At 43.9% G+C, this 26,628-nt stretch overlaps 1 protein-coding gene across 2 annotated transcripts in view; it reads right to left on the reverse strand.

Annotated features, from left to right (window-relative positions):
• Positions 1-2,120: 2,120 nt before the first annotated feature.
• Positions 2,121-26,628, reverse strand: part of LOC139566973 (heterogeneous nuclear ribonucleoprotein L-like) — a 62,606-nt gene continuing 38,098 nt past the window's right edge. The window contains exons 4-13 of one of the 2 annotated variants that reach the window (XM_071388364.1): positions 26,429-26,514; positions 24,253-24,349; positions 24,063-24,135; positions 16,526-16,597; positions 13,325-13,545; positions 12,667-12,788; positions 11,316-11,517; positions 10,796-10,853; positions 10,254-10,382; positions 2,121-5,460 (exon numbers count right to left, since the gene is read on the reverse strand). In XM_071388364.1, coding sequence (XP_071244465.1) covers positions 5,405-5,460; positions 10,254-10,382; positions 10,796-10,853; positions 11,316-11,517; positions 12,667-12,788; positions 13,325-13,545; positions 16,526-16,597; positions 24,063-24,135; positions 24,253-24,349; positions 26,429-26,514 — 1,116 coding nt within the window. In that variant the 3' untranslated portion in view covers positions 2,121-5,404. The remainder of the gene's footprint in view (positions 5,461-10,253; positions 10,383-10,795; positions 10,854-11,315; positions 11,518-12,666; positions 12,789-13,324; positions 13,546-16,525; positions 16,598-24,062; positions 24,136-24,252; positions 24,350-26,428; positions 26,515-26,628) is intronic. The other variant, XM_071388365.1, reaches the window with a different exon arrangement.

A 26,628-nucleotide genomic window follows, 5' to 3' on the forward strand; every position in this document is an offset into this window, starting at 1 on the left:
AAGATCATGTTGCATAATCTCATGACATGTGGACAAAAAAAGTTTTTTTTCTGTGTCCAAAATATCAGGGGAACTGAATTTAATGGGGGATCAGGATTTAGACAACACACGATCATTTTGATAAGGATTAAATGTTTTTTAAAAACTGGGTCCAGTAGGCTGAAAGTAATATCTTAAAAACTTGAACGATGACATGTTGGAAAAGTGACATGTGAACTTATGAACTTATCCTCTGCAGCAGAGGTAAATCTGGGTCTTCCTTTCCTGTGGAGGTCCTCATGAGAGCCAGTTTCATCATAGCGCTTGATGGTTTTTGCGACTGCACTTGAAGAAACTTTCAAAGTTCTTGAAATTTTCCCGGATTGATTGACGTTCATGTCTTAAAGTAATGATGGACTGTCGTTTCTCTTTGCTTCTTTGAGCTGTTCTTGGACTTGGTCTTTTACCATATAGGGCTATCTTCTGAATACCACCCCTACTTTGTCAGAACACAACTGATTGGCTCAAACGTATTAACAAGGAAAGAAATTCCACAAATTAACTTTTATCAAGGCACACCTGTTAATTGACTACCTCATGAAGCTGATTGAGAGAATGCCAAGAGTGTGCAAAGCTGTCATCAAGGCAAATGGTGGCTACTTTGAAGAATCTCAAATATAAAATATATTTTGATTTGTTGAACACTTTTTTGGTTACTACATGATTCCATATGTGTTATTTCATAGTTTTGATGTCTTCACTAATATTCTACAATGTAGAAAATAGTGAAAATAAAGAAAAACCTTGGAATGAGTAGGTGTGTCCAAACTTTTGACTGGTACTGTACATATTTTTTTATTTTTAGTAAAATGCCCCTTTAAGGTTACACACACACCATCAACAATTAATATTCACAAAAAGTGTTCTGAAATAACAACCTGATGGTTTCAGGAACTCATTGTGATTGTATATTACGAGTAAAGTGCCACAGGTAACAGAGGGAAAGAGGGTTGATGGTTTTCTTCATCTGTTTGTGTGTAGTGAGCTTTTGATACTCCAGTGAGGTCCTGAGGGAGAAAATCAACTCTGAAAAAAGTAGGCCACAGTGTTCTACAGCGGAGAGTTTCTATGACACGGGTGACTGAAAGCCATAATCTCCCTCGCTCTCTCTCTCTCTGATGGCTCAATAGAACTTCTGAGTGTCAAATCGGAGGGCCTGTTGTCCGGACCTCTGGCAGTCTCTATGTGGGTGACACAGGGTTCAATTCTCGGGCCGACTCTTTTCTCTGTAAATATCAATGATGTCGCTCTTGCTGCGGGTGATTCTTTGATCCACCTCTACGCAGACAACACCACACTGTATACATCTGGCCCTTCTTTGGACACTGTGTTAACAAACCTCCAAACGAGCTTTGATGCCATACAACACTCCTTCCGTGGCCTGGTGAGAAAAACAGGGATTGCTACAGCCAGGGAAGTGTGAAAAAAGAGAAGAGAGGGAAATAAGGGAGGCCAGACTGGTTGCTTTTCATGCGTCACTGAAGCACACAGACATGCAGAGTGGGTTTGGTCTTTTCGGGACACAGCTGTGTTTACCCCACGCACATCTCCTCAAGAGCCCAAGACCAGAGGGGCAGCCGGGCAGGAGCCACTGCCATGGGCCCCCGTGGTTATAGTTGAATACAGAGCAGAGATACAGATGGATGGTCTCTAGATCATTTTTTCCCCAAAGTACCAACATCAGTGCTTAACAAACCTCTGCTTGAGGACCCCCCCCGCTATTCCACATATTGGATCTATTCTAGTACTAGCATCCCTGATCCAACTAAATAAAAACGTGATTAGTTGATCAGTTGAATCAGGTGCGCTGGTACAGGAATAGATCAAATAAATGGAGCAACTGGGGGTACTCAAGGAAATGTCTGGAAATCACTGTTCTGGATAATGTAACTCAGAGCTACAGTGCATTCGGGAAAATATTCAGACCCCTTCCCCTTTTTCCAAATTGTGTTACGTTACAGCCTTACTCTAAAATCGATTACATACATTTTTCAATCTACACACAATACCCCATAATGACAAAGCAAAAACTGATTTTTAGAAATTTTTGCAAATGTATTCAAAATAAGACAAGTATACCTTATTTACATAAGTATTCAGACCCTTTGCTATGAGACTCCAAATTGAGCTCAGGTGCATCCTGTTTCCATTGATCATCCTTGAGATTATTCTACAACTTGATTGGAGTCCACCTGTGGTAAATTCAATTGATTGGACATGATTTGGAAAGGCACGCACCTGTCTAGATAAGGTCTGACAGTTGACAGAGCATGTCAGAGCAAAAACCAAGCCCTGAGGTTAAAGTAATTGTCCGTAGAGCTCCAAGGCAGGTGTGTGTCGAGGCATAGATCTGGGGAAGGGTCCTAAAAAACTTATACAGCATTGAAGGTCGCCAAGAACACAGTGGACTCCATCATTCTTAAATGGAAGAAGTTTGGAACCACCAAGCCCTAGAGCTGAGCAATCGGGGGAGAAGGTCCTTGGGTCAGGGAGTTGACCAAGTACCCAATGGTCACTCTGACAGAACTCCAGAGTTCCTCTGTGGAGATGGGAGAACATTCCAGAAGGACAACCATCTCTGCAGCACTCCACCAATCAGGCCTTTATGGTAGAGTGGCCAGACGAAAGCCACTCCTCAGTAAAAGGCACATAACAGTTCGCTTGGAGTTTGCCAAAAGGCTCCTAAATGACTCTCAGATCCATGAGAAACAAGATTCTCTGGTCTAATGAAACCAAGATTGAACTCTTTGTCCTGAATGCCAAGCGTCACGTCTGGAAGAAACCTGGAACAGTCCCTACGGTGAAGCATGGTGGTGGCAGCATCATGCTGTGGGGATGTTTTTCAGCGGCAGGGACTGGGAGACTAGTCAGGATCGAGGGAAAGATGAACGGAGCAAAGTAAAGTGAGATCCTTTATGAAAACCTGCTCCAGAGCGCTCAGGACCTCAGACTGGGGCAAAGGTTCACCTTCCAACAGGACAACAACCCTAAGCAGACAGCCAAGACAACACATGAGTGGCTTAGGGACAAGTCTCTTAATGTTCTTGAGTGGCCCAGCTAGAGCCCGGACTTGAAACCGATCGAACATGTCTGGAGAGATCTGAAAATAGTTGTGCAGCGATGCTCCCCATCCAACCTGACAGAGCTTGAGAGGATCTGCAGAGAACAATGGGAGAAACTCCCCAAATACAGGTGTTTTAAGCTTGTAGCGTCATACCCAAGAAGACTCGAGGCTGTAATCGCTGACAAAGGTGCTTCAACAAAGTACTGAGTGAAGGGTCTGAATACTTATGTAAATGTGATATTTCAGTTTTCTATTTTGAATACATTTCTAAAAACCTGTTTTTGCTTTGTCATTATTGTGTGTAGATTGATGAGGGGAAAAAACGATTTATTTTATTAATCAATTTTAGAATAAGGTCTGTAACGTATCAAAATGTATAAAAAGTCAAGGTGTCTGAATACTTTCCGAATGTACTGTATATAGATAGATAGTTTGTCAATTGCTTTTTCAAGCAAGACGCTTTGCAAACCTTTTCACTGTGAGGACCAGCCTGATGCCAAGATGCGACCAATATCGACGACGACTATATCCTAAAATAATTTGGCTTGTAATCATAATATGATTTGCCTGCTTAATTGCTTACACATCACTTAAAACAGTCTGAAGTGTAAAAGTGTTTCCCATAACCCTGTGACCCAGACGTCAGGACACCAAATTCTAATCAGGAACTGACAGTCCTACCTTGACCTTGCTAAACGGATGAATTTCACTCTCTGTATCACGAAACATGACAAAGCAACAGAAATCTCAAAAAGACTCACTGTTCTCATTGTTCAAATGGCATTTAGTAGAGATATAATGTTCTATAAATGTTTAATTCAATATTAAACAAACTATAACCCCTTAAAGGTAACCTTATTGCAAAGTGTTACCAGAACTGGACATATGTATGCTGATTGGATAAGCACGTATTGGAATGGGAATAAAATGACCTTGTTGTGTATCGACTGGCAAATGTTTTAATTTCTGCACATGCTCACAGTGAATTCTTCAGACATGGTGGTGGTGTGCCAAGTACAAACATGGAGACACAGTATAACACTAAATACATACAACCCGCACGGACCTTCAGTGTTTGGAACTCTTGAAACACAGTTTGGGAAAAGCAAATGTCCTCTTCAAAAAATGTCGTCTTGAGAGAAGACAGACGTGTCGTAGTGGCTGAGTATTTCACCCCTCTGATTCAGTGTTTCCCAACCCTAGATCCAGGGACCGACATGGCGGGTTGCTGTTGACCATCAGAGTGTAAGCTGACTCCGACTTCTGACACAAGTCTCAAGTGTTCATTTTAGTTTTAATTCAAATGGTCCTCCAAAGAAGAGGACCATCGACAGAAAAAATGTAGAAACAATCCTTACAGAAAAAACACATGATTTCACATGTGGAAAATCATATGATTTCACATGTGTTTTCTTGGAACAATTCACATGTAAAATTGTGTTTTTTCCATAAGGAACTGCTCTTATTAACATAGCGCCCGGACACCCACTCAACTGCTATACACACATATGTACACTATAATGTGGACGGGTTGTTCATTTACAAACACTGAGTAATCTCTTATATTGCAGAGTTAGGCACACACATTTCCACTAGTTTCCACCAGTGTTTCCCCTAGCTAGAGCAGCCCTCCACCGCCGAAATTGATTTGCCCTCCATTGGTTTCAATTTGTAATTTTTTATCCCAGCTGCCCTAGATGTTGCTTCGAGGGCTTTTGCATCCCGCCTAAGGAAGAAACTAATATAGGGGAAAAACTGGGTATACAGTTCTCATGGTCCAACTTTGGGAATCGTCTGAAAGTTGTAAAACTGGCCACTGGCCATCGACATCAGCTTAGGAATTAAAACGGACCGTAGGCCACTGTCTTTCGACCACTAAAATAGGTCACACAATAAAAAGACAGAAGTCAAATTCGGCAAGTCAGCACAGGAAATGTCAAATCAATTGTGGTGCAGAGTAAGCAGCCCTGCCAGGATGCATAGTTGGGCTTTCCTCTCCCTCTGTCAGTTACAACTGTCAGCCAAACCACTCGCAGCTCCTTCAAATCATTTTTGTAAATAAAGGAAAAAAGACAACAAAAAGAATCCATTAAAATAGTTCATATGAGGGGGAGAAATGATCTTGAGTGTTTTTTAACACCCCGCCTTTCCATTCTCAGGTCCGAAAAAGTGTGTGGACTAACCACCCTTGCGTTGTTTCTTTTCGTTCTCCTTTGTCAGGTGCTCTTCCTTTCTCCCCCATCCGCTTCTCCCCTTGTTGATGGCCGAACTAGTGCGGCGGCCATCTTGGTTTTCCGGGTCTCAGAGGTGTGAGGAAGTGGAGAAGCAAAGCTTGAGGGTGTAAGGGTTGGAACCATCTGCAGACGGAGAGACAGAATACGATGAAGGGATGAGGAGAGGATAAAAAAATACACACGACTTGCACACATGTTTAACTCTATACATTTACTTTGAGGGGTGTGTGTGTGTGTGTGTGTGTGTGTGTGTGTGTGTGTGTGTGTGTGTGTGTGTGTGTGTGTGTGTGTGTGTGTGTGTGTGTGTGTGTGTGTGTGTGTGTGTGTGTGTGTGTGTGTGTGCGCGCGTGCGTGTGCACGTGCGTGTGTGTATTTGTGCGTATGCGTGTGTATGAACATTTGCTCTAAATAATCATGTGTTGACACTAGAGTCAGTTTGAGCAATGCCCCGTTGGGATATTTCATGAAGCAGAGGCAGTAAGTTAGCCAGCGAAAGATTCTGAAACCACTCCATATAAAAGGCCAACTTCTTAAGTAAAGTGTTACAGAGTGTTTTTTTTAAAGAGACAGGATCTATGAGATGTAGCTAACTTTGATAAACACTTGGTAGCAACATTTGTTCCAAAGATTTCCTAGATCACAGGGGATGTAGCCTGCAGGTGTAATTGTTTACTACTTGTTATAAGCATGCACAAGCCTTTATAATGTCTTATAATAATGCTTATAATATGTCATGTCTCTTTATGTATCAACATTTTAACTGAATGCCTGGTCTTTACTAGTCGGGATCATGTTTCAAGGTTTAATGTCACATGCACAAGTACAATGAAGCATACTATATACAGGTAATATTTTTTTTTAAGTCAGTACCAATACCATATTTACATGTGAATGGATACTGGAGTGATGGAGGTAGATATGTATAGGGGTAAGGTGACTAGGCAACAGGACATAATATAAACAAAGTAGCAGCAACTTGCATGTGAGTAGGTGTGCGGGAGGTGCAGAGTCAGTATAAATGTATTTGAATATGATGTGTGAGTGAGCAAACGATGGAGTGAGTGTTTGTGTGTGTGTTGTGTTGCCTCAAGGGGTTACTCCTTATATTCTGTATTCTGACTTTTTTTCAGCTAACTGGGACCTTAGGCCTGCCACCCACAAAGAGACTATGGCGTGAGGCTCTCTGTATGAATGCCATTATTATGAGAGAAAACAAAACTTTCTCCTGCAATTTTCCTCCTCTGCCACAAAAAGAAAAAAATGAAAGCACACAATGGAGGTGTTTGGGGGGGGTTCCATTTTTGTTTTGTCTATTGGCTTTCGTTTGCGTTGTGAGCCAGTGTGAAGGTGAATAACTGCTGTGTAGGGGAGGAACACAAGGGAAGAATAAAACAAAAAAATGTATTTCACTTGTATTGTAGTCGATAAATAGAGAAAGTGAACAAATGCGAACGATGATGAAGGCCAGTGATGAAGAGGCGTTTAGCGGCTAGCCCGGCATGTTGCTTCTATCGGGCATCGTCCGGATGTATATTTGCATCTCACAAGAGAGAGCCGCACCTTCACCGTGACAATCTCCAGGATGAGACGTTCCCACGGAAGTCCTGGGGGTCACGATGCCAGGAGAGGAGTGACGACTGTTACCGTGTGAATTCAATTGTAGTGTTTGGTTTGTTTCAAGAGCTTATAAAGAGCCGCTCATTTTGATATGTCTTATTGCATTGTATGTTTTCTGGTTGATGTATTTTTTTTTAAAGTAACTGGACTGCTCCCGAGTGGCGCAGCGGTGTAAGGCACTGCATCTCAGGGCTAGAGGTGTCACTACAGACCCTGGTTTGATTCCAGGCTGTATCACAACTGGCCGTGATTAGGAGTCCAATAGGGCGGCGCACAATTGGCCCAGCATCATCCGGGTTAGGGTTTGGCCGTCATTGTAAATAAGAACTTGTTCTTAACTGATTTGCCTTGTTAAATAATGGTTAAATAAAACATTTAAAAAGAGACAACATTTTTTATATTGGGTTGATGGGTTATCAGGCACATTTCTGTTTTCTGGTCATAACATTAACATTGATTAGAGTTGATCAAATAAGAATCTGGGTGTGTTGTTCCTGCCTTTTGTTTTCACGAGCAAAGTGTTAAGTGTTCATTCAGGTTGGGGTACGTTCCCCGCTTGAATTTGGTTAAGAGGGGAGGGAACCCGCTCATACTTTGAGAACTTGCTACCAAGCTCCTATGTGTATCAGAAACACATCGTTTCCCCCCCCTCTTAGAGATGATTCTGAACCGACGACATGTGTAAACACGTTAAGTCTTAGCCTATTGGCGATGATCATTTACTCCGTGCCATTCTGTAATGTATCAAGTATTTCATGTACACTGTCATGTTTGAGTGTCAATTATTTCATGACTAATACATTGTTTTACAGAGTAATTATTTGATTGACTATTTGCCTTTAATCTGATAGTTGTTAATTACACTAAACACATAGCACATGCTTGGGTACCAACTTGACATTCCCGAGCTGCTTGCCTCAATAAATGAATGCTGGAAGATCGGTCGCGAGGATTAGCTATTTGCATCTAGCCTCTTAGGAATTGCATAACGGTGCAAGATAGACACAGGTTCATTACAGTCATTCTGAGTCGGGTGATGCAATGATTCACCGTCGTGCTCGATCCTCCAGAGACGCACAGAGTCTATTGCATGTATTCACATAATAATCCGAGTCCGATTGATAAACGTAGTTTATTATTCAACATCATTTCCACCAACCTACAGTACGACTGTTGGAGTTTTATTAGGGAAACCCCTCAAAAAGATGTGTAATGCAGCCTGTAGCATGGAGTGGAGATAAGCACCTTACCTTAAGAGTGAAGGTAAGCACCTCTTAATGACATGCACAAGCTAGTATTACTACCTAGCTTTACTCCATGCTACAGGTTAGTGATACTTCCTCCAACATTATGTCCTCTATAAGGTTCAAATCTGAGTGAAAAAACAAGGGTTTACAATGAAAGTCACTTCGGCTGCGTTTGGACGAGAGGCCAAATTCCCCCCCAAAATTCTCACTAATTGCTCTTTTTGGCAATCGAATTAGCCCTGAAAAAGATCTGGTGAAAAGATCTGATGTGATTGGTCAAAAGACCAATTAGTGTCTAAACACAGCCTTAGGTGTGCTAAGTGTAATTTTAGATGTGGCCTACAGTATCAGAATGAATGTTAACATATACATTTCAACCACCGTATACTTTTCTGGTGGGGTTCTATGCAATCAGACTGTGCTAGTCAGCTATTGATTATTAACATTATGCTTAGGTAGCATAGTTGTTTTGTTAACCCTTTAAGAGTCTAAGCCCTGTCTAAGCCGGGGGGGTTCCACTAAGCTAAGCTATATGGAATTGTTTTAAGAAGGTCATACCAAGGATCATTTAGCTGTTTGATTTACGATTTTAAGACCCCTTCATGTCTAATTGTTTTTTGGGGCCTTTACTGCTATTAGACCATACAAACGCATTGAATAACAGATTCACTACATGGAACAACAGATCGTCCCAACAAAATATCAATAAGATGTTTGTTGGGATGTCTCTCCTATATCTGAGAGATATAAGAAAGATCAGGAAACATTTATATACATATATGTTTTGAAATATGTATTTAACCCCTTATTTTTGGGACTAAACAGTCTAAGCCCTGTCGAAACTAGCTTCTACTAAGCTATAAGCTATATGTATTTGTTTTAAGAAGGTCATACCAAGGATCAATTTGCTATTGGTTTAGAATTTTATGACCCCTTGAAGTATCCCAAATAAATATTTCTATATATATTTGATGAAAATTATTTTGGGCCTTACTGCCCATTCAAACGTATTTATTAACAGATTCACTACATGGAACAACAGACAGCCCCCCCCCCCCCCCCAAAATATAAAAAGGCTGTTTTTTTCTAAAATGTCTCTCCTACATCTGAAAGATATAAGAAATATCAGGAAACATTTATTTTAATTTTTTACATGTATTTAACCCCATATTTTTGGCATTAAAAAGTCTCCATATACAGTACTTGTCACACCCTGATCTGTTTCACCTGTCCTCGTTATTGTCTCCACCCCCTCCAGGTGTCGCTTGTTTTCCCCAGTGTATTTATCCCTGTGTTTCCTGTCTCTCTGTGCCAGTTCGTCTTGTTTTCCCCAGTGTATTTATCCCTGTGTTTCTTGTCTCTCTGTGCCAGTTCGTCTTGTTTTCCCCAGTGTATTTATCCCTGTGTTTCCTGTCTCTCTGTGCCAGTTCGTCTTGTTTTCCCCAGTGTATTTATCCCTGTGTTTCCTGTCTCTCGGTGTCAGTTCGTCTTGTTTTCCCCAGTGTATTTATCCCTGTGTTCCTGTCTCTCTGTGTCAGTTCGTCTTGTTTTCCCCAGTGTATTTATCGCTGTGTTTCCTGTCTCTCTGTACCAGTTCATCTTGTTTTCCCCAGTGTATTTATCCTGGTGTTTCCTGTCTCTCTGTACCAGTGTATTTATCCCGGTGTTTCCTGTCTCTCTGTACCAGTGTATTTATCCCGGTGTTTCCTGTCTCTCTGTGCCAGTTCGTCTTGTATGTCCAAGTCAACCAGCGTGTTTTTCCCCAACCTTATTTTTCTTTTTTGGGGTGGATAGTTGCAGTCAGAACCATGTTAAATGTCTCGAAGATGTCATTTAAAAGAGACAGAGGAGGTGGCATTGGTTCTCTAGCGATTGTCTAGGGCTGCGGTCTCTGGTGCACATATGGTGTTGCCAGAGGTTTGAAATCAGCCTACTGTCTTGTGACACATTCTCTTTCTACCATTCTCTCGTCATCTCTCGCTCTTTTTTTTCTTCTGTTATTGAAGCAAGCATTCGGATGTCATTCTCTCCGGAGTAGGACACAGTACTTACTTGGAATTCTGATCTGGTGGTGGTTGAGGACTGTCAGAACCTCCACAGCGTGTGTCTTGTTGTCAAATTCGAATAAGCCTGAGATAGTTTTGGAGCTGGCTAGAAGGGAGAGGGGAAAACATCCACCAACTTGAAAAGAAAACATGTGAAAGTGCTTAATAAAAGTGTTAATAATAAATAATATGTCAGTAGCGCTTTATAATAACTGTCATGAATACACATAAATAAGTATTTTATCATTTGTAAACGTTGACATGCATTACAATTCATAAGCATTTAAAACATGTATGATCATTTTGAAAGCATTTATAAGCATTTATAGGAAAGCATTCATAATGGTCTATTCATATCAGTCATAGTAGAATACTCTTTATCTATTTATATTATTCCTTATGAATTACATTTCTAATCTAGGTGCCAAGCAGTTGCTGACACATTATTTAGAAAAACAGCTGAACGTCTATGACTAGTACCTCTACTGAATTGACTCATGTCATATAATGTCCATTTAGTCCAACACAATGAATGAAATGAGCACTTACGTTTCGCATCGAAGACTTTGAACTTGGTGAAACCGGGTACATCCTGCTCTGTACATAACTAAACATAAAGCACACGACAGAAAAGGTTCAGCTAGTGCGTCAACATTGCTTCATTCAGTGTTTTGTATATGTTATCCACTAGATGGCGATGTTACGATATGAATCTCAACACTGGACAAGAAATAGGCTTCTTACAGGCCAGTGTTATTCAAACCTGGTCTTGGAGGGCCACTGGGCTGTTGTCTGTCTGGGGCCAAATAACTTGACATATTGCAAACATTTGAATGACTGTTTATTAAAATGTTAAGAACTATCTCCCCACTTGCTTGTGTCTTCTCTACCCTATAGGCAGGTGTCTCCTGCTACCCATTATCAGGGTCATCTAAACATTTAATTCCACTATAGAAAGCATTCAACCTCCCCTTACCCCCACCTCCCACCTCTCTAGACATCAGTCGCCATTCCAGCCTAAACAGCCACCCCTTCCTTCCCTCCCCCCTTCCCTCCCCTCCACACCCACCCTCTGCAGCTCGTCCTCGGTGATGCAGGGCGGGACATTGTAGAAGTGCAGCACAGCGGCGGGCGGCTGGATGATGTTCTTGGACGCCTGGCCCGCGCTGCTGAAGCGGTTGTTCCGGGTCATGGCGAAGTCCTTGTAGCTGCTGCTGCCGTCCTCCAGCTCAAACACCTGACTGGGGATGACCGCGTGCTGCTTGGACACACTGGAGGGAGGGAAAGATCGAGGAAGGGAAGGAAGGGAGGGATGAATAGACAGATAGGTATATAGATGGGAGAGGAACACAGCTGCTAGGTTTGCAGCCATAGATCATCTATATGTAATTCTATGTTTCCAGCTCTCCTATAGTGGGTGAACAAAAAGGAAGCACTTTAAAAATGGGGGTTTATACATTCATGAGGCCAAGGTACAGATAGGGACAGGAAGAGTAAACATTAAAAAAAAACCTGTCTTGACCCTCTAATAACAAATTGGCTCTCAAGGGCCGAGGGGAGCGAGAGGTTAGGTATGTATCGGCTTAGTGCTGCGAGAGACTAAGTCCCAACGGGTTGAAGGGGATTTATGAAATGCCCTTTGAGTTTTTCAATGCTATGCAGTCTCTCATTCAGAGGCCTAGAGATGGCTATTGCAGCGCCATTTTTAACATGCTATAATTATTCGGCCATTGTTTGTATTGTAACATGCTATACTATTTGGGGAATTGTTTATAGCATGCTATAGAAAAATATGTATTTCATGCCACGACATCCATCTCTTTCACAACATATAGCATGTTACAGACAGCGCCTTCAGATTGGGTGTGCAGTCAGTAACTGGTGGGCCGTCCGCCAACATAATGAAATGCTGTTTGAATTCCTTGCGGCAGGGTTGAATCCCAGCGGAGCCGAACGAAAGACTCATCTAAACTGGATCTAGCAGCTTAGGCAATTCATTATTCTGATGGATGGAGGCTGCCAATTCGATAGGACGACTCAACGCAACCCACACAGAGCCTCTAAACAGCCAACGCTGTCGAGACGAATAAGGCCTTTGTGTACCTCCTCCGTCCTTTTTTCCTAACGCTTCGAAGATTCACAAAACCAAAACTTGCTCAGCGACAAATTGATGATAATGATGACGGTAATAGTTTTCTCTTTCAAAGAATGGCCTCGCATCCTCTCTTCCCGCCTCCTTCTCAAAACGCATTTGAGGAGAAGGTCCAAGGTGCTTCCCTTACACCTGTTCTTCCAATGTATTTAGAGAAGGAGGCAAGGAGAGAGAGGACACGAGGAATGGAGGAAAGATGAACGTCACGCTCATCAAGCTAGGGTTCAGGGTAGTGGGGGTCAAAAGGTGAAACGTGTAGCCTCCTCACCAGACGTTGAGCCTCTTGCTGAACACCTTGATGCTGTTGAGGTGTGTGATGGATCGGTCCACTGCGTACTCGTCTCCCATCTCTACCAGTGCGGTGCCCGGGACACTCTTCATAAACTTCACCTGGGGGGGGGGCGTAAATAAGACTGAATGGCATCACTGTGAATCCATACAGACCGTCCGATATTGTACTAGGTGACGCTGACCTTGGGTTAGTTTTGCATTTCACCTACTAATGGCTTCTCTTCGAGTACGCCAGTACTACAGTACCAGCACACTTGATTACATTTGTCAACTAATCACTAAGCACACTTTTGTTTTTATCCACGTTAATACAGAGACCAGATGGAATAAGTCTCACTCTAAAACATATTACAGGTCAGGGTTCAATTGAATCAAACTGGTAGGTACTCCCCTCACAGTGGTAGGTTGCTGGCAGTCATTCTGTAACCAAAGCTACAGCATAAAGATTGCCATGGCAACTTGATTGCATCCACCCCTTAGTCACACTAGCTGTCACTCTACTGACCTCAGCCGTCTCATTTAAAGAGGCAATCCAGGATTGATACATCCATTTTTTTAAACTTTTAAATTAATGATGTTTTTTGAATCGCAGACTGTAGCTTTCGTCTCGTGTGAAAACAGACGCCGACACTGACCTTCTCAATGTTCCCGTACAGGCAGAAGAGGTTGAAGATGCGGGTGCAGTTCATCTTGGCGGGGTGCAGGCCGCTCACCATGGCAACTGACGAGCTGGAGGCGTGGCCCATATAGGAGGAGGTCTGGGGCAGGGGGTATGCAACCACCTCCTGGGAGTCATGGGGAGAGCTCCTCTTGTACCTGTTATTGCTGGGCAGGGGCAGCAGGGGGCAGTGTGACCCTGAAGAGCGGGGGAGAGAGAGAGAGTGAGAGGGAGCGAATAAGACAATGAGAGAAAGTGAGAAATAGAAAAGGGGGGGATGAGGGTAGGGGGATAGAGAGAGAGAGAGATGGAGAGAGAGGGGCAGGAGAGAAAGAGAGAGAGAGATAGAAAGAGAGGGAGAGAAAGAAATAGAGTGAGAGAGAGTGTGTGTGAGAGAGGGAGAGACAGAGGGGGCAGAGAGAGACAGAGGGGGGCAGAGAGAGAGAGAGAGATAGAGAAAGAAAGAAAGAACAAGAAAAAGCTGTCACAGACATAGGATGACCTTATTGGGGATGGTTGAGATGACAGTGCAACCCCCCCCCCTCCAGCCCCCCATGAAGAAGGGTAAACAATTCCAGCAGTACTAAAGAAAAGTCCAAGACCATTTTCTACATTTACATTTACATTTACATTTAAGTCATTTAGCAGACGCTCTTATCCAGAGCGACTTACAAATTGGTGCATTCACCTTATGATATCCAGTGGAACAACCACTTTACAATAGTGCATCTAACTCTTTTAAGGGGGGGGGGGGGTTAGAAGGATTACTTTATCCTATCCTAGGTATTCCTTAAAGAGGTGGGGTTTCAGGTGTCTCCGGAAGGTGGTGATTGACTCCGCTGACCTGGCGTCGTGAGGGAGTTTGTTCCACCATTGGGGTGCCAGAGCAGCGAACAGTTTTGACTGGGCTGAGCGGGAACTGTACTTCCTCAGAGGTAGGGAGGCGAGCAGGCCAGAGGTGGATGAACGCAGTGCCCTTGTTTGGGTGTAGGGCCTGATCAGAGCCTGAAGGTACGGAGGTGCCGTTCCCCTCACAGCTCCGTAGGCAAGCACCATGGTCTTGTAGCGGATGCGAGCTTCAACTGGAAGCCAGTGGAGAGAGCGGAGGAGCGGGGTGACGTGAGAGAACTTGGGAAAGTTGAACACCAGACGGGCTGCGGCGTTCTGGGTGAGTTGTAGGGGTTTAATGGCACAGGCAGGGAGCCCAGCCAACAGCGAGTTGCAGTAATCCAGACGGGAGATGACAAGTGCCTTCTACACCGCTGCACCCCGTTTCCCCTGCAGATCTTGCTAATTACCAAGTGCCTTCAAGAGCGGCCGCTCACATCACATCATTACGCTCTTTCTAAACTCTTTCTAAACTCCTGACACATATATACACACTCACGCACACCAATGACTGTATGACACACACACATATGTAGAGACCACAGGACCCCCCTGTTTTTCAAATCCATCCATCCAACCTCCACCACCTCCCCCAGATGTAAGTGTCTGTGGGTGTTGGAGCTTAATTACAGGATACCCAAAGCCCAGATGCACAATGACAGTCACACAGAGAGAGAGAGAGAGAGAGATGGATGGATGGATGGATGGATGGATGGATGGATTAAGAGAGGGATGGGAAAGAAAAGAGATACTGTAGACGTGGTGAGACAGAATGATAAAGAGAGAAAATGAGAGATTCTGAGAAAGAGAGAGATGATGAGTCAGAGAGGGATACCGAGAAAGGGAGATGCTGGGAGAAAGAAAGGTGGAAGGAGAGAAAGATGCTGAGAGAGGGAGTGAGGGACCGAGAGAGAGATGCTGAGAGAGGGAGTGAGAGACGGAGAAAGAGAGATGAGTCAGAATGAGAGGGATAAAGAGAGAGGGAGTGTGTGTGTGTGTGTGTGTGTGTGTGTGTGTGTGTGTGTGTGTGTGTGTGTGTGTGTGTGTGTGTGTGTGTGTGTGTGTGTGTGTGTGTGTGTGTGTGTGTGTGTGTGTGTGTGTGTAGGCTGAACACATTACATTTTTTATGCTTTTTTTGTAATGCTTTTTTCTGATAAAAATGAGTTAATTGCATCCACCGTAGAGCCCAGTTTCATAATTTTACCATATGTCCCAGCTGCTTGCCGTAGTTTTGAAGTAAAAAACAGGCCTTATTTTAGGGCATTTTTCACCCTGCCAACTCCTATTAGTTCTATTGAGCACAGTGGCACCAACTCGCCTTCCGAATGTTCTATTCACAATGCCTGCTTCGCTATTGTTGGCAATGAGACCTGCCCACCTTTGTGATAGTTCAAATGTAAACAACAACAAAAAATGACTCATGGAACTCTGAGGTCGTCCCATTGCTTCCTATAGGGAAATATAGGCATGTCTGTCTTTTTTGCCAAATATCTTGCAATGTGTATATTTAGATTTTTTCAAATTGGACACACTTTTAATCATGAGAATCTCCTCTTTCTAATGATGTAAGGCTGGGCAGCGTACTCCGTTGTCATCAAACGCTAGCTCTGAAACACCGTTTGCCCTTGGAACGCTGAGCTCCCCCCCATTGTTTTCCTATTGAGAGGCATGCTGGTATATTTCGCCAGATATCTCACAATGTACATTTTTTGATTTTTTTTCAAGTCGGACACCATTTTAATCAGGATAATCTCCTCTTTCTAATTACATAAGGTTGGGCAGCGTACTCTGCTGTCATCGATCGCTAGAACAGAAATAGTAAAAAGTTGCAATTTTTTCCCCAACTTCCTCGTTACGCAGACGTAAGCAGACTTGGCACCATCGAGGTGCGGATGTTAACTTTCTACACGAGTTGTTATTTTTCAGAACAGATTGTTGTGGTAAAATAAAAATAACAGATTGTTGTGGTACAATAAAAAGAACAGATTGTCGTGGTAAAATACGGCAAAGCAGCTGGGACATTTTTTGGTGTCATTTAGGCAAAATGGAATTCTAAGCGTCACACCAGACAGAAGAGGCTCTGGGAACGTTCGATTCCATTCATTTGCTACAGGCTCGCGCAAGTGTTCCAGCTTAGCCAACGTTCCTTTGCCATTTTTTCAGCCTTGGGTGAATTTCTGACTCATTTTATTGTCCAGCCTAGTGAGGGCAGGAGAGACGTGAGACAAAAAGAGAGAAAGAGCGGGGGAGGGAGGGATAAAGAGAGGCAGCGAATGTGAGCAACACTGACCATAGCCGTTGTCGCTGTAGGAGGACGGATGCTCTCCCAGAATGGCCTGGCGCTGTCTCCCCTTCCCTCGCTCTGCAACGCAGACAGAATACACAGTGTAAGGCAAATGTAAAGTGACAATGCCACCAGGTGCCAAATGCACATCCATCCACTCGAGATGCATAGACACGCACAGATACACACACATGGGGACTAACAGACACAGTCATGCACACATAGGACTAACACACACAGGACTAACGCACAAGCACATATACACACACACACACACATTGGCACATTTGCACGCCAGCCTAGGAATGACTGAAAGCCACAAAACCACGCTACGCAAGCAGATTCGATTTAGTGACAGCAAATCTAGACACTGCTTAATTAACACGTTTGGTAATTGGCATAACAACAAAACTATACACTTTCGGTTAAATTTTGGCCTTTTTACTTCAAATGACACATTGCTCTTCCTTGGCTGACTGAGCTTGGGTGAATTTCAGAGGAACGGTAAAACAGTGTTTTGTTTTGGGGGGGGGGGGTGTTAAAATGACAGTTACAATATCACAGTAACAGTTCAATGGCCCCGGGTGGAAACGTTGACCCAGACAGGAGGGAAAATGCATTTGACATGAAAAAAGGTATATTAAGCACCCTTCTACCCTAATCCTCTTACTGTGCACCAGGAAAGGGACAAACAGAACAAAGACAAGGGTATTTTCAGTCCATCTTTTCCCCCAATGCGGCTTACTGGCAGAGACGCAGACAAACGCACTCTAGGTGCTGTCGAACTACGACTGAAGCATACGCAATATAATGTTTTTTTTATGTAATGTGTCCCAATGAAGTTACAGACTACTATATGGAGCATTGCTGGACACTGCCTCTGTCATTGTTAGCCTGGTCCCAGATCTGTTTGTGCTGTATACCTCTACGGGGCTTTGTCTGTACAGCACAAGCAGATATAGGACCAGGCTTTCTCACTGCATCCCTTACTCATCAAACAAACGTCATCTGAAATGAAAGGAAACCCTTAACATTTTAGTGGTGTTGGGGGGAGTTGGTGGCGTGAGTATTTCAATGACATATGCACAACCATCCACTCAGTGAACCCTGTTAATCTGAGGATTTGAGAGAAGAGTGTGTGCCAAACTGTGTGTGTGTGTGTGCACTGTTGAGCATGCGAGTGTGTTCACACGGACGTGTCTTTCAGCGCCAATGACTCAACCTGTCGAACATCATTTGAACATCCTTTTTTCAAAGTCTAATTTCAACAATGCGAGAGAGAACTGGTGCTGCTCAAACAGACATAAATGGAAGGTGCGGCGCCAAGTTAAAGAACGCACATGCCATCTTCTCGCCAGCTCCCGCGGGCCACGGGGGACCGAGCTCATGCAGAGCTAAGCTAATTGGTACAAAACGAGCAGTTAGGCAGGCGGGAACCGGTGGGATTGGTGGCTTGCCATATTTGTACAGAAACCACAAAGAGAGTGGAGAGGAGAAGGATTAACTGAGAGGAGAGGAGGAGTGACCTTGATGCCTGCACTGAGCCGACAGGTTCGCCATTCACCTGACAGAGTGGCAGAGAGAGAGAAAGAGAGAGGGGGGGAGGAAGAGAGAGAGACTGCGGGAGAGAGTGAGGAGGGGCGAGAGAGAGCGAGAGAGAGAGAGAGAAAGAGAGAGAGAGAGAGAGAGGGGTGAGGAAGAGAGAGAGAGAGAGAGAGTGAGGAGGGGAGAGAGAGAGCGAGAGAGAGAGAGAGCGAGAGAGAGAGAGAGAGAGAGGGGGGAGGAAGAGAGAGAGAGACTGCGGGAGAGAGAGAGAGAGAGAGAGAGAGAGAGAGAGAGAGAGAGAGAGAGAGAGAGAGAGAGAGAGAGAGAGAGAGAGAGGGGGGAGGAAGAGAGAGAGACTGCGGGAGAGAGTGAGGAGGGGAGAGAGAGAGCGAGAGAGAGAGAGAGAGAGAGAGAGAGAGAGAGAGAGAGAGAGAGAGAGAGAGAGAGAGAGAGAGAGAGAGAGAGAGAGAGAGAGAGAGAGAGAGAGAGAGAATGAAAGAGAGGGGGGAGGAAGAGAGAGAGACTGCGGGAGAGAGTGAGGAGGGGAGAGAGAGAGCGAGAGAGAGAGAGAGAGAGAGAGAGAGAGAGAGAGAGAGAGAGAGAGAGAGGGGGGGAGGAAGAGAGAGAGACTGCGGGAGAGAGTGAGGAGGGGAGAGAGAGAGCGAGAGAGAGAGAGAGAGAGAGAGAGAGAGAGAGAGGGGGGAGGAAGAGAGAGGGGTGAGGAAGAGAGCGAGAGCGAGAGCGAGAGAGAGAGAGAGGGGAGGAAGAGAGAGGGGTGAGGAAGAGAGCGAGAGCGAGAGCGAGAGAGAGAGAGAGAGAGAGAGAGAGAGAGAGAAAGAAAGAGAGAGGGGGGAGGAAGAGAGAGAGAGACTGCGGGAGAGAGTGAGGAGGGGAGAGAGAGAGAGAGAGAGAGAGAGAGAGAGAGAGAGAGAGAGAGAGAGGCCTCTGACAATGACGTCATCCCAGTAGTTGGGATAAATCTATCGAAATTGTATCTTACTTTACAGGTAAGGGGTAAGAGATGTGTGGAACACACATGACGTGTCTCTCTCGTGTCTTAGCTAAATGTTTAATAAGGCACGTCCCCTGCAGGTGTGAATACACTTCTAGACTTTACTTGTGTTTTGAGGCAATGTTTCCGAGTACCTTCGAGGCAATGTGCTCAAAAGAACGAACAAGGGGTTTGAAAGACAACATCCATAAACTACTATTTGATTCTGATGAGAAGAATTACATCTCTTTACACGCTGTCCTTCTCTATGTTTTGTATAATAAGCTACTGTATATACGCCGAACAATCCTTTTTGAAGAGCATCGGATATGTTAAGGGCCTCAAGTGCGAATATAGCATTTCAATTTCCCCAAAATGCAAGCTGATTAGGATTTAAATGTACCGTCTGCGGCTCAAGAGGCTTGTGTGGTGCTGTTTTAATTTCTTAATTTCGCTGTCTATTTTAATTTCTCTCTGTTTGCACTAAAGAGCTTCCAATCCATTATCATTCAGCTGTTTTTCATGTCAGCATTTCATTCTCAACCTCTTGCTCTTTTTCTAGTTGCTTCTCCGTCTCCTTCTTCCGGTCAATAGAAACAATTGGAAGCTGACCACACATCTTCAACTCCACGGCAAAAAGTCCTTGACGCCGTCAAAGTCAAACAGACCTTCAAATCCAATATACGGCAAGGCGATCGATTGGAAAGCAGCCCTGGCTTGTGGGTGATAAGACACTGTTTACCCTCCATTTGTGGAGAGAGAATGGGAATCGGGACTGGCATGTCAATCACACCGTCCAACGGATGTTTAATCAAGCCCAAGTCACACAAGGCAGGCTTTCTGCTTGGTTAAAAACCATGCTCCCATTTATATGAATATGATTATGGGCTGTAGTCTATCTACGGCACCTCATATTGTTAAAGCATCCCCAGTACACGAAAATTTCAAATTCAGAGACCAAGGGTTCTCTTTTATTGAGCATTGTAATGTTATACTATTTGGTGTGGGGACAACACTATTGTACAGTGCATTCGGAAAGTATTCAGACCCCTTGACTTTTTCCACATTTTGTTACGTTACAGCCTTATTCTAAAATGTATTTAAAAATAATCAATCTACACACAATACCCCATTATGACAAAGAAAAAACTGGTTTTTAGAACATTTTGCAAATTGAATAAGTATTCAGATCCTTTACTCAGTACTTTGTTGAAGTACCTTTGGCAGCGATTACAGCCTCAAGTCTTCTTGGGTATGATGCTACAAGCTTGGCACACCTGTATTTGGGGAGTTTCTCCCATTCTTCTCTGCAGATCCTCTCAAGCTCTGTTAGGTTGGATGGGGAGCGTCGCTGCACAGCTATTTTCAGGTCTCTCCAGAGGTGTTCGATCAGGTTGAAGTCCAGGCTTTGGCTGGGCCACTCAAGGACATTCAGAGACTTGTCCCAAAGCCACTCCTGCTTTGTCGTGGGTGTTTGCGTATGGTTGTTGTCCTGTTTGGAAGGTGAATCTTCACCCCAGTCTGAGGTCCTGAGCGTTCTGGAGCAGGTTTTCATCAAGGATCTCTGTACTTCGCTCCATTCATCTTTCCCTCGATCCCGACTAGTCTCCCAGTCCCTACCGCTGAAAAACATCCCCCCAGCATGATGCTGCCACCAACAGCTTCATTGTAGGGATGGTGCCAGGTTTCCTCCAGACGTGACGCTTGGCATTCAGGACAAAGGGTTCAATCTTGGTTTCATCAGACTAGAGAATCTTGTTTCTCATGTTCTGAGAGTCCTAGGTTCCTTTTGGAAAACTCCAAGTGGGCTGTCATGTGCCTTTTACTGAGGAGGGGCTTCCATCTGACCACTCTACCATAAAGGCCTGATTGGTGGAGTGCTGCGGAGATGGTTGTCCTTCTGGAACGTTCTCTTATCTCCACAAAGGAACTCTTGAGCTCTGTCAGAGTGACCATCGGGTTCTTGGTCACCTTCCTGACCAAGGCCCTTCTCCCCGATTGCTCAGTTTGGCCAGGCGGCCAGCTATAATCTTGGTGGTTCCAAACTTCTTACATTTAAGATTAATGGAGGCCACTGTGTTCTTGGGGACCTTCAATGCTGCACACATTTTTTGGTACCCTTCCCCAGATCTGTGCCTCGACACAATCCTGTCTCTACCGACAATTCCCTCGACCTCACGGCTTGGTTTTAGCTCTGACATGCACTGTCAACTGTGGGACCTTATATAGACGGGTGTCTGCCTCCCAAGCCATGTCCAATCAATTAAATGTACCACAGGTGGACTCTAATCAAGTTGTCGAAACATCTCAAGGATGATCAACGGAAACAGGATGCACCTGGGCTCAATTTCGAGTCTCATAGCAAAGGGTCTGAATACTTATTTAAATAAGGTATTTCTGTTTTTTATTTTTTATAAATGTGCAAAAATGTCTAAAGACCTGTTTTCGCTTCGTCATTATGGGGTATTGTGCGTAGATTGCGGAGTATGAAAAACGATTTAATCAATTTTAGTATAAGGCTGTAACGTAACAAAATGTGGAAAAAGGGAAGGGGTCAGAATACTTCCCGAATGCACTGTATAACTGTATATCAAATTAATATGCATCGATTCAATGGTGTGGGCTCAGCGAAGGGACAGGGGAATAGGCTCAGCAAAGTCAAGGTCTGTTATTATCAGATTCTATTATGCTTTCACCGATTGAGTCGTAAAATAGATAGATGACCAAATGAAAGATTAAAAGGGGCGTGGAGGGGGGGGGGGGATTAGCAATAGCCCTTTCATCGATGTTGCTTTATTCTCTGGACCTACTCAACACTGACAAATCCAAGGGCATGAGCTTGCTCATTGTATTTCAATATTTTGTGTCGGCATTTGTACCATGTAATGTAGGCTACCATGGCCATGGCAAAAGGATGAATGTTTTCATTTTTCAAAGACTTGCTGCATTAGATAAAACCATCCAATGTTTCCATAAAGATTTATTCAAGGACAAACTGATAGAAGTGGAGGCATATTCATGGGTTGCACCTCTATCACTCAGTCCGCACCGTTGCCATTGTTATCAACGAACGTTCTACAGATGCTGCAGCATATTGATGTCTGATTGTTAATCTTTCGGAACTGGTGCTAATGACTGTTTAATCAAATGTACATTATAGTGGCCTGGAAATACGATGACATTGCTGAAGTAGACAAATCATTTGTAGAAAACGACTTTGCCATCATTGTTGTCAAGTTTGTTTTAGAGAGATGGCAATTTTGTCATCAGCTACAAAAATGTGCCAGAAATAGCTAGCAATGCTAACGTTAGCTAGCTAAAATGTCAGTGCTCTCCCCTCAATCTAAAGTTATACTGTATCGAAAGTAAATCCGGCGACATCACAATGATGAAAAAAAGCTTGTCCTGAAAATGATTTGCCTCCTTTTGAAATGTCATTGGGTTTCAAAGCCATAGTAATGTACTTTAGACTAAATCTTCATCAGCGTCCATTGACACTGCATTGAGTAGAATGCTCAGCTGGGCATCAGTCCTAAAAGGAACATTCAAAACAATATTGTGACGAAACGTGCCACTCATGAATATATCTGTTTTTATCTGTTTTCACAGATAATTGAATCCTTTCTTGACTATGAAAAGCCAACTGACATTTACTCCTGAGGTGTTAAACTATTGACCCCGTTGGTCATCTATGAACGTCTGGAAGAACGATCTGGCCTAAATGACCATGTACTGTTATAATCTCCACAGGACTGGCCACCCCTCAGAGCCTATTCCTCTCTCGGTTCCTTCCTCGGTTCCTGCCTTTCTAGGGAGTTTTTCCTAGCCACCGTGCTTCTACATCTGCATTGCTTGCTGTTTGGAGTTCTAGGCTGGGTTTCTGTACAGCACTTTGTGACAACTGCTGATGTAAAAAGGGCTTCATAAAATAAATGTGATTGATTGGTTGCAATAAAATATTTATTTGCTTCTTTAGAGCATGTATACACGATCAGATGTCTCTCTTCCTAACTAAGTACGTAAACACATCTGCATGTAAGGTCTACCCCCGTTGTATTCGGTGCGTGTGACTAATAACATTTGATTTGATATCTGGATGAGATAACGTTGGGGTTAGTGGATAAAATACCATTTGTGATTAGAAAGTGATGGTACTACTAGACCAGGGTTTCCCAAACTCGGTCCTGGCCCCCCTAGGTGTACGTTTCGTTTTTTTGCCCTAGCACTACACAGCTGATTCAAATAATCAAAGCTTGATGATGAGTTTGGGAAACCCTGTACTAGACACTGGCGACTGGGCCGTACCCACTCTGACCTGCAGCACTGAGCAGTAGGGGGCGCTAAAGCAACAGCAAGCTACAGCACTATAAGCACAGGAAGTGGTAAACAGCTAAATCTGACATTTCTATTGGCAATTAATACGTAAAACAAAAGGATATGTATGTTACCAAGGTTCTCTGATGGAACAAGTGCGAATGACTGAAAGAAAACAAATATATTTTTTAACAGAGAGGCTATTTTGACTCATTTTAGTTAGGAAATGAAGAAGACTAGGCAGGGACAAAGACTGAGGCCTAAATGTTGGAGAGAAAACAACAGACGAACTGGCAAAATGAGATTCATGGCCGATTTTTAAGGAGCGAATGTAAAACCACAATGGCGGAACTCAACTGATCATGCGTCTGTAGGAGTGTGAAGGTTGAAAGGGTTTTGAAATGGTTTGACAACCACGGCTACAGATTTGAGGGTTGCTCTGCTCACCATATTTTAATATCAGCTCTTTGTAAAACAGAAGTGACACACACAACGCACACACAAATGTATTCATTAGAGCATGCAACGGAGGATGGTTTAAAACGTTTTGCAACAGAGAACTAAAATCACCGTTTCTTATTAGGCAAGTCCAGGTAGTCTCTCCTTGTTCCAGTCTGTTTTCTTCAGTTTGCTACCTAATGAATACGACCCTAGTACAGGAAGAGATTCAGCAGAGAAGGAAGGATATCGTACCTCGCCTGACGAGAAAGGGCTTGGTGTAGTCCCAGCTATCATTGTCGTTGCGGAGGACGTTGAGTCGCGTGGGCTGCATGGGGAGAGAGAGCAGAGCACCGCTGCATGTGTGTTAGGGGTCCACAGGGATCCTGGTGGAGTGTGTGTGAGCACTGTGTGTGTATGTGGGTTTGTGAGTGTGTGTGTTTACCCGAGCGTATTCGATCTTCAGGGTGCAGCTGCCGGCGTATATGTCTGCTCCGTTGAGAGCCGATTTCGCCTTCTGGGCGTTTTTGACAGTTTCGAACGTGGCGACACCATTAAGGAAGAGCAACCGGGAGGATCTCAGTGGAATTCAAAACATTGTGTGGCAAACAGAATAGATCAGTGTATAATCACAATGACCAGAAGGCAATAACATAGGAGACGGGGAAAGAACCACAAGCCACCCTGCAGACGACTAAGGCTGTTCGCATACTCTTGGGTCACTCAGCCCAACGTAGTTCTGCTTCAGAGAAGCTGTAATCAGCTCAGCAATGGCAGATTAGTTTATAGAATAGGGCCCTGTTCGAATCCTCCTAAAAATACATTCTCCTCGTTCGCTTCCTTGTAAGTAATCCCTCATCTGACATGGCATAATTGGTGCAATTACAATGGAAAGCTTGCTTACATCAATCCCTTCATGTCAGATCAGTAATTAGTTGAAGAAGATAGGAAGGAAGGATTCCTTTTAAGAGTATTTGAACAAGGCCCTATTCTATAACCTTACTGGCAGTGACTGTGCTGATTACAGCCACTCTAAAGTGACTGTAGCCTCTAACATCATGACGTCTTTTCAAGCTGCTCTGGTTCCAGCTTGCAGACGAGTAGATCGTTATGCAAATTCGGTAGTAAAAGTCAAGTGCACTATAAAAACCTAAAAAGGTCCAAAATGTCTGTGTTAATATAATTAAATTGAAATCTAATTGAGGTGGGCCAAATTGTCTTTCTATTTCTCACTTGTTGAGCCTATGTCTTCAAATATTATATGCTAAAATACAGTATGTGATGGTACGCCCATTGGAACACACACACAGATCAGATCAAACACAGAGCGCCTTAGAAACCTCCATTTTCCACGGCAACCACGTCCCAGTGGCAATAAAACAGGGGTTTTAAGCATCCATCTCCCATAAAACCCAAACCTGAAACAACAGTGACAACAATCCCTTGTCTCTTGAATTCCCACTGGCCAATCTCTGCTCCTAGTGGTACCATTAGCAAGAAACTCTTGACTGACAGCTGTACACGATCCACATAACGAGCCAACTTGGAGACAAAGTGAAATGTCTTAGAATGCCAGACAGTAAATATAAACAGCTGCCCATTGCGTTACAATGTGATTATAGATAAGGGAACAATATCAGTACTTCAGTATATCAGTTAAAAAGTACCTCCCATTGTTGATCATTTTTCCCAAGAAGATACAAAAAACTGAACACAAATGTGGTTCACACTCCAGAACTGCATGCACTGACTGGCCTACGACATGCTAATTATTACATAGGTTGTTAAAATCTGATATAGGGCTTGCATAATGACAAGTGTGTTGAAATATGGCCTCTAACCCACTACACATACTGGAGGTGTGCAAACCATAATAGACACACACACACACACACACACACACACACACACACACACACACACACACACACACACACACACACACACACACACACACACACACACACTGCTTCCGACATATAAGCGAGCGCTGTCAGGTGTTTATACATGCGAAGTGTGTGTGTGCCAGGAGTGTGTGTGTGTGATGCCGAGAGACCGGCATCCATATTTGATGAAGGCCCATCTCGTCCGCTGGAATGCTGCTCGTGCTGATTCAGTGCTCTCGAGGACCCGGTCGAGTGGAGTGGAGTGGGCTCTGCTCCTCTACTCTGGAGCTTTTTACAGCCTGAGTGTGTGTGTGTGTGTGTGTGTGTGTGTGTGTGTGTGTGTGTGTGTGTGTGTGTGTGTGTGTGTGTGTGTGTGTGTGTGTGTGTGTGTGTGTGTGTGTGTGTGTGTGTGTGTGTGTGTGTGTGTGTGTGTGTGTGTGTGTGTGTGTGTGTGTGTGTGTGTGTGTGTGTGTGTGTGTTTCTGTGTGGGGCCAGCACTGACTGACAGCTTGTTTCCCCACTCCAAAATGACATACTGATGCAGGTGTGCATACTCGTACAAACCCACAGGGAGACATACACAGACACTTACGCAAAATCACTCATACAGACATACTCTTGAATCAATACACATGCACATGCATCCACTCTACGCGCATCCTCGGGCACAAACCCACCCGTGCATGCACGGACACACACGCCCGCAGTAGCCCAGCTTGACTCCAGAAAGGATATTCCACCATGGCCTGGATTCCATTGCGTTTGAAGATGACAATGCGCTGCACGTTGCCTATGGGATTGCAGACTGTGTACAGAACATCCTAGAAGACAGAAAAGCAACGACTGGGTTCGGACTAATGCCGCAATGATCACAACAATAAGTAACAGCTTCCTGAAAGCTTAGGTGTTCGTGTGGTATTTTTTTCTAGATGATC

The sequence above is a fragment of the Salvelinus alpinus genome, unplaced genomic scaffold, assembly GCF_045679555.1.
Source record: "Salvelinus alpinus unplaced genomic scaffold, SLU_Salpinus.1 scaffold_40, whole genome shotgun sequence".
Classification (NCBI taxonomy): Eukaryota; Metazoa; Chordata; class Actinopteri; order Salmoniformes; family Salmonidae; genus Salvelinus; species Salvelinus alpinus.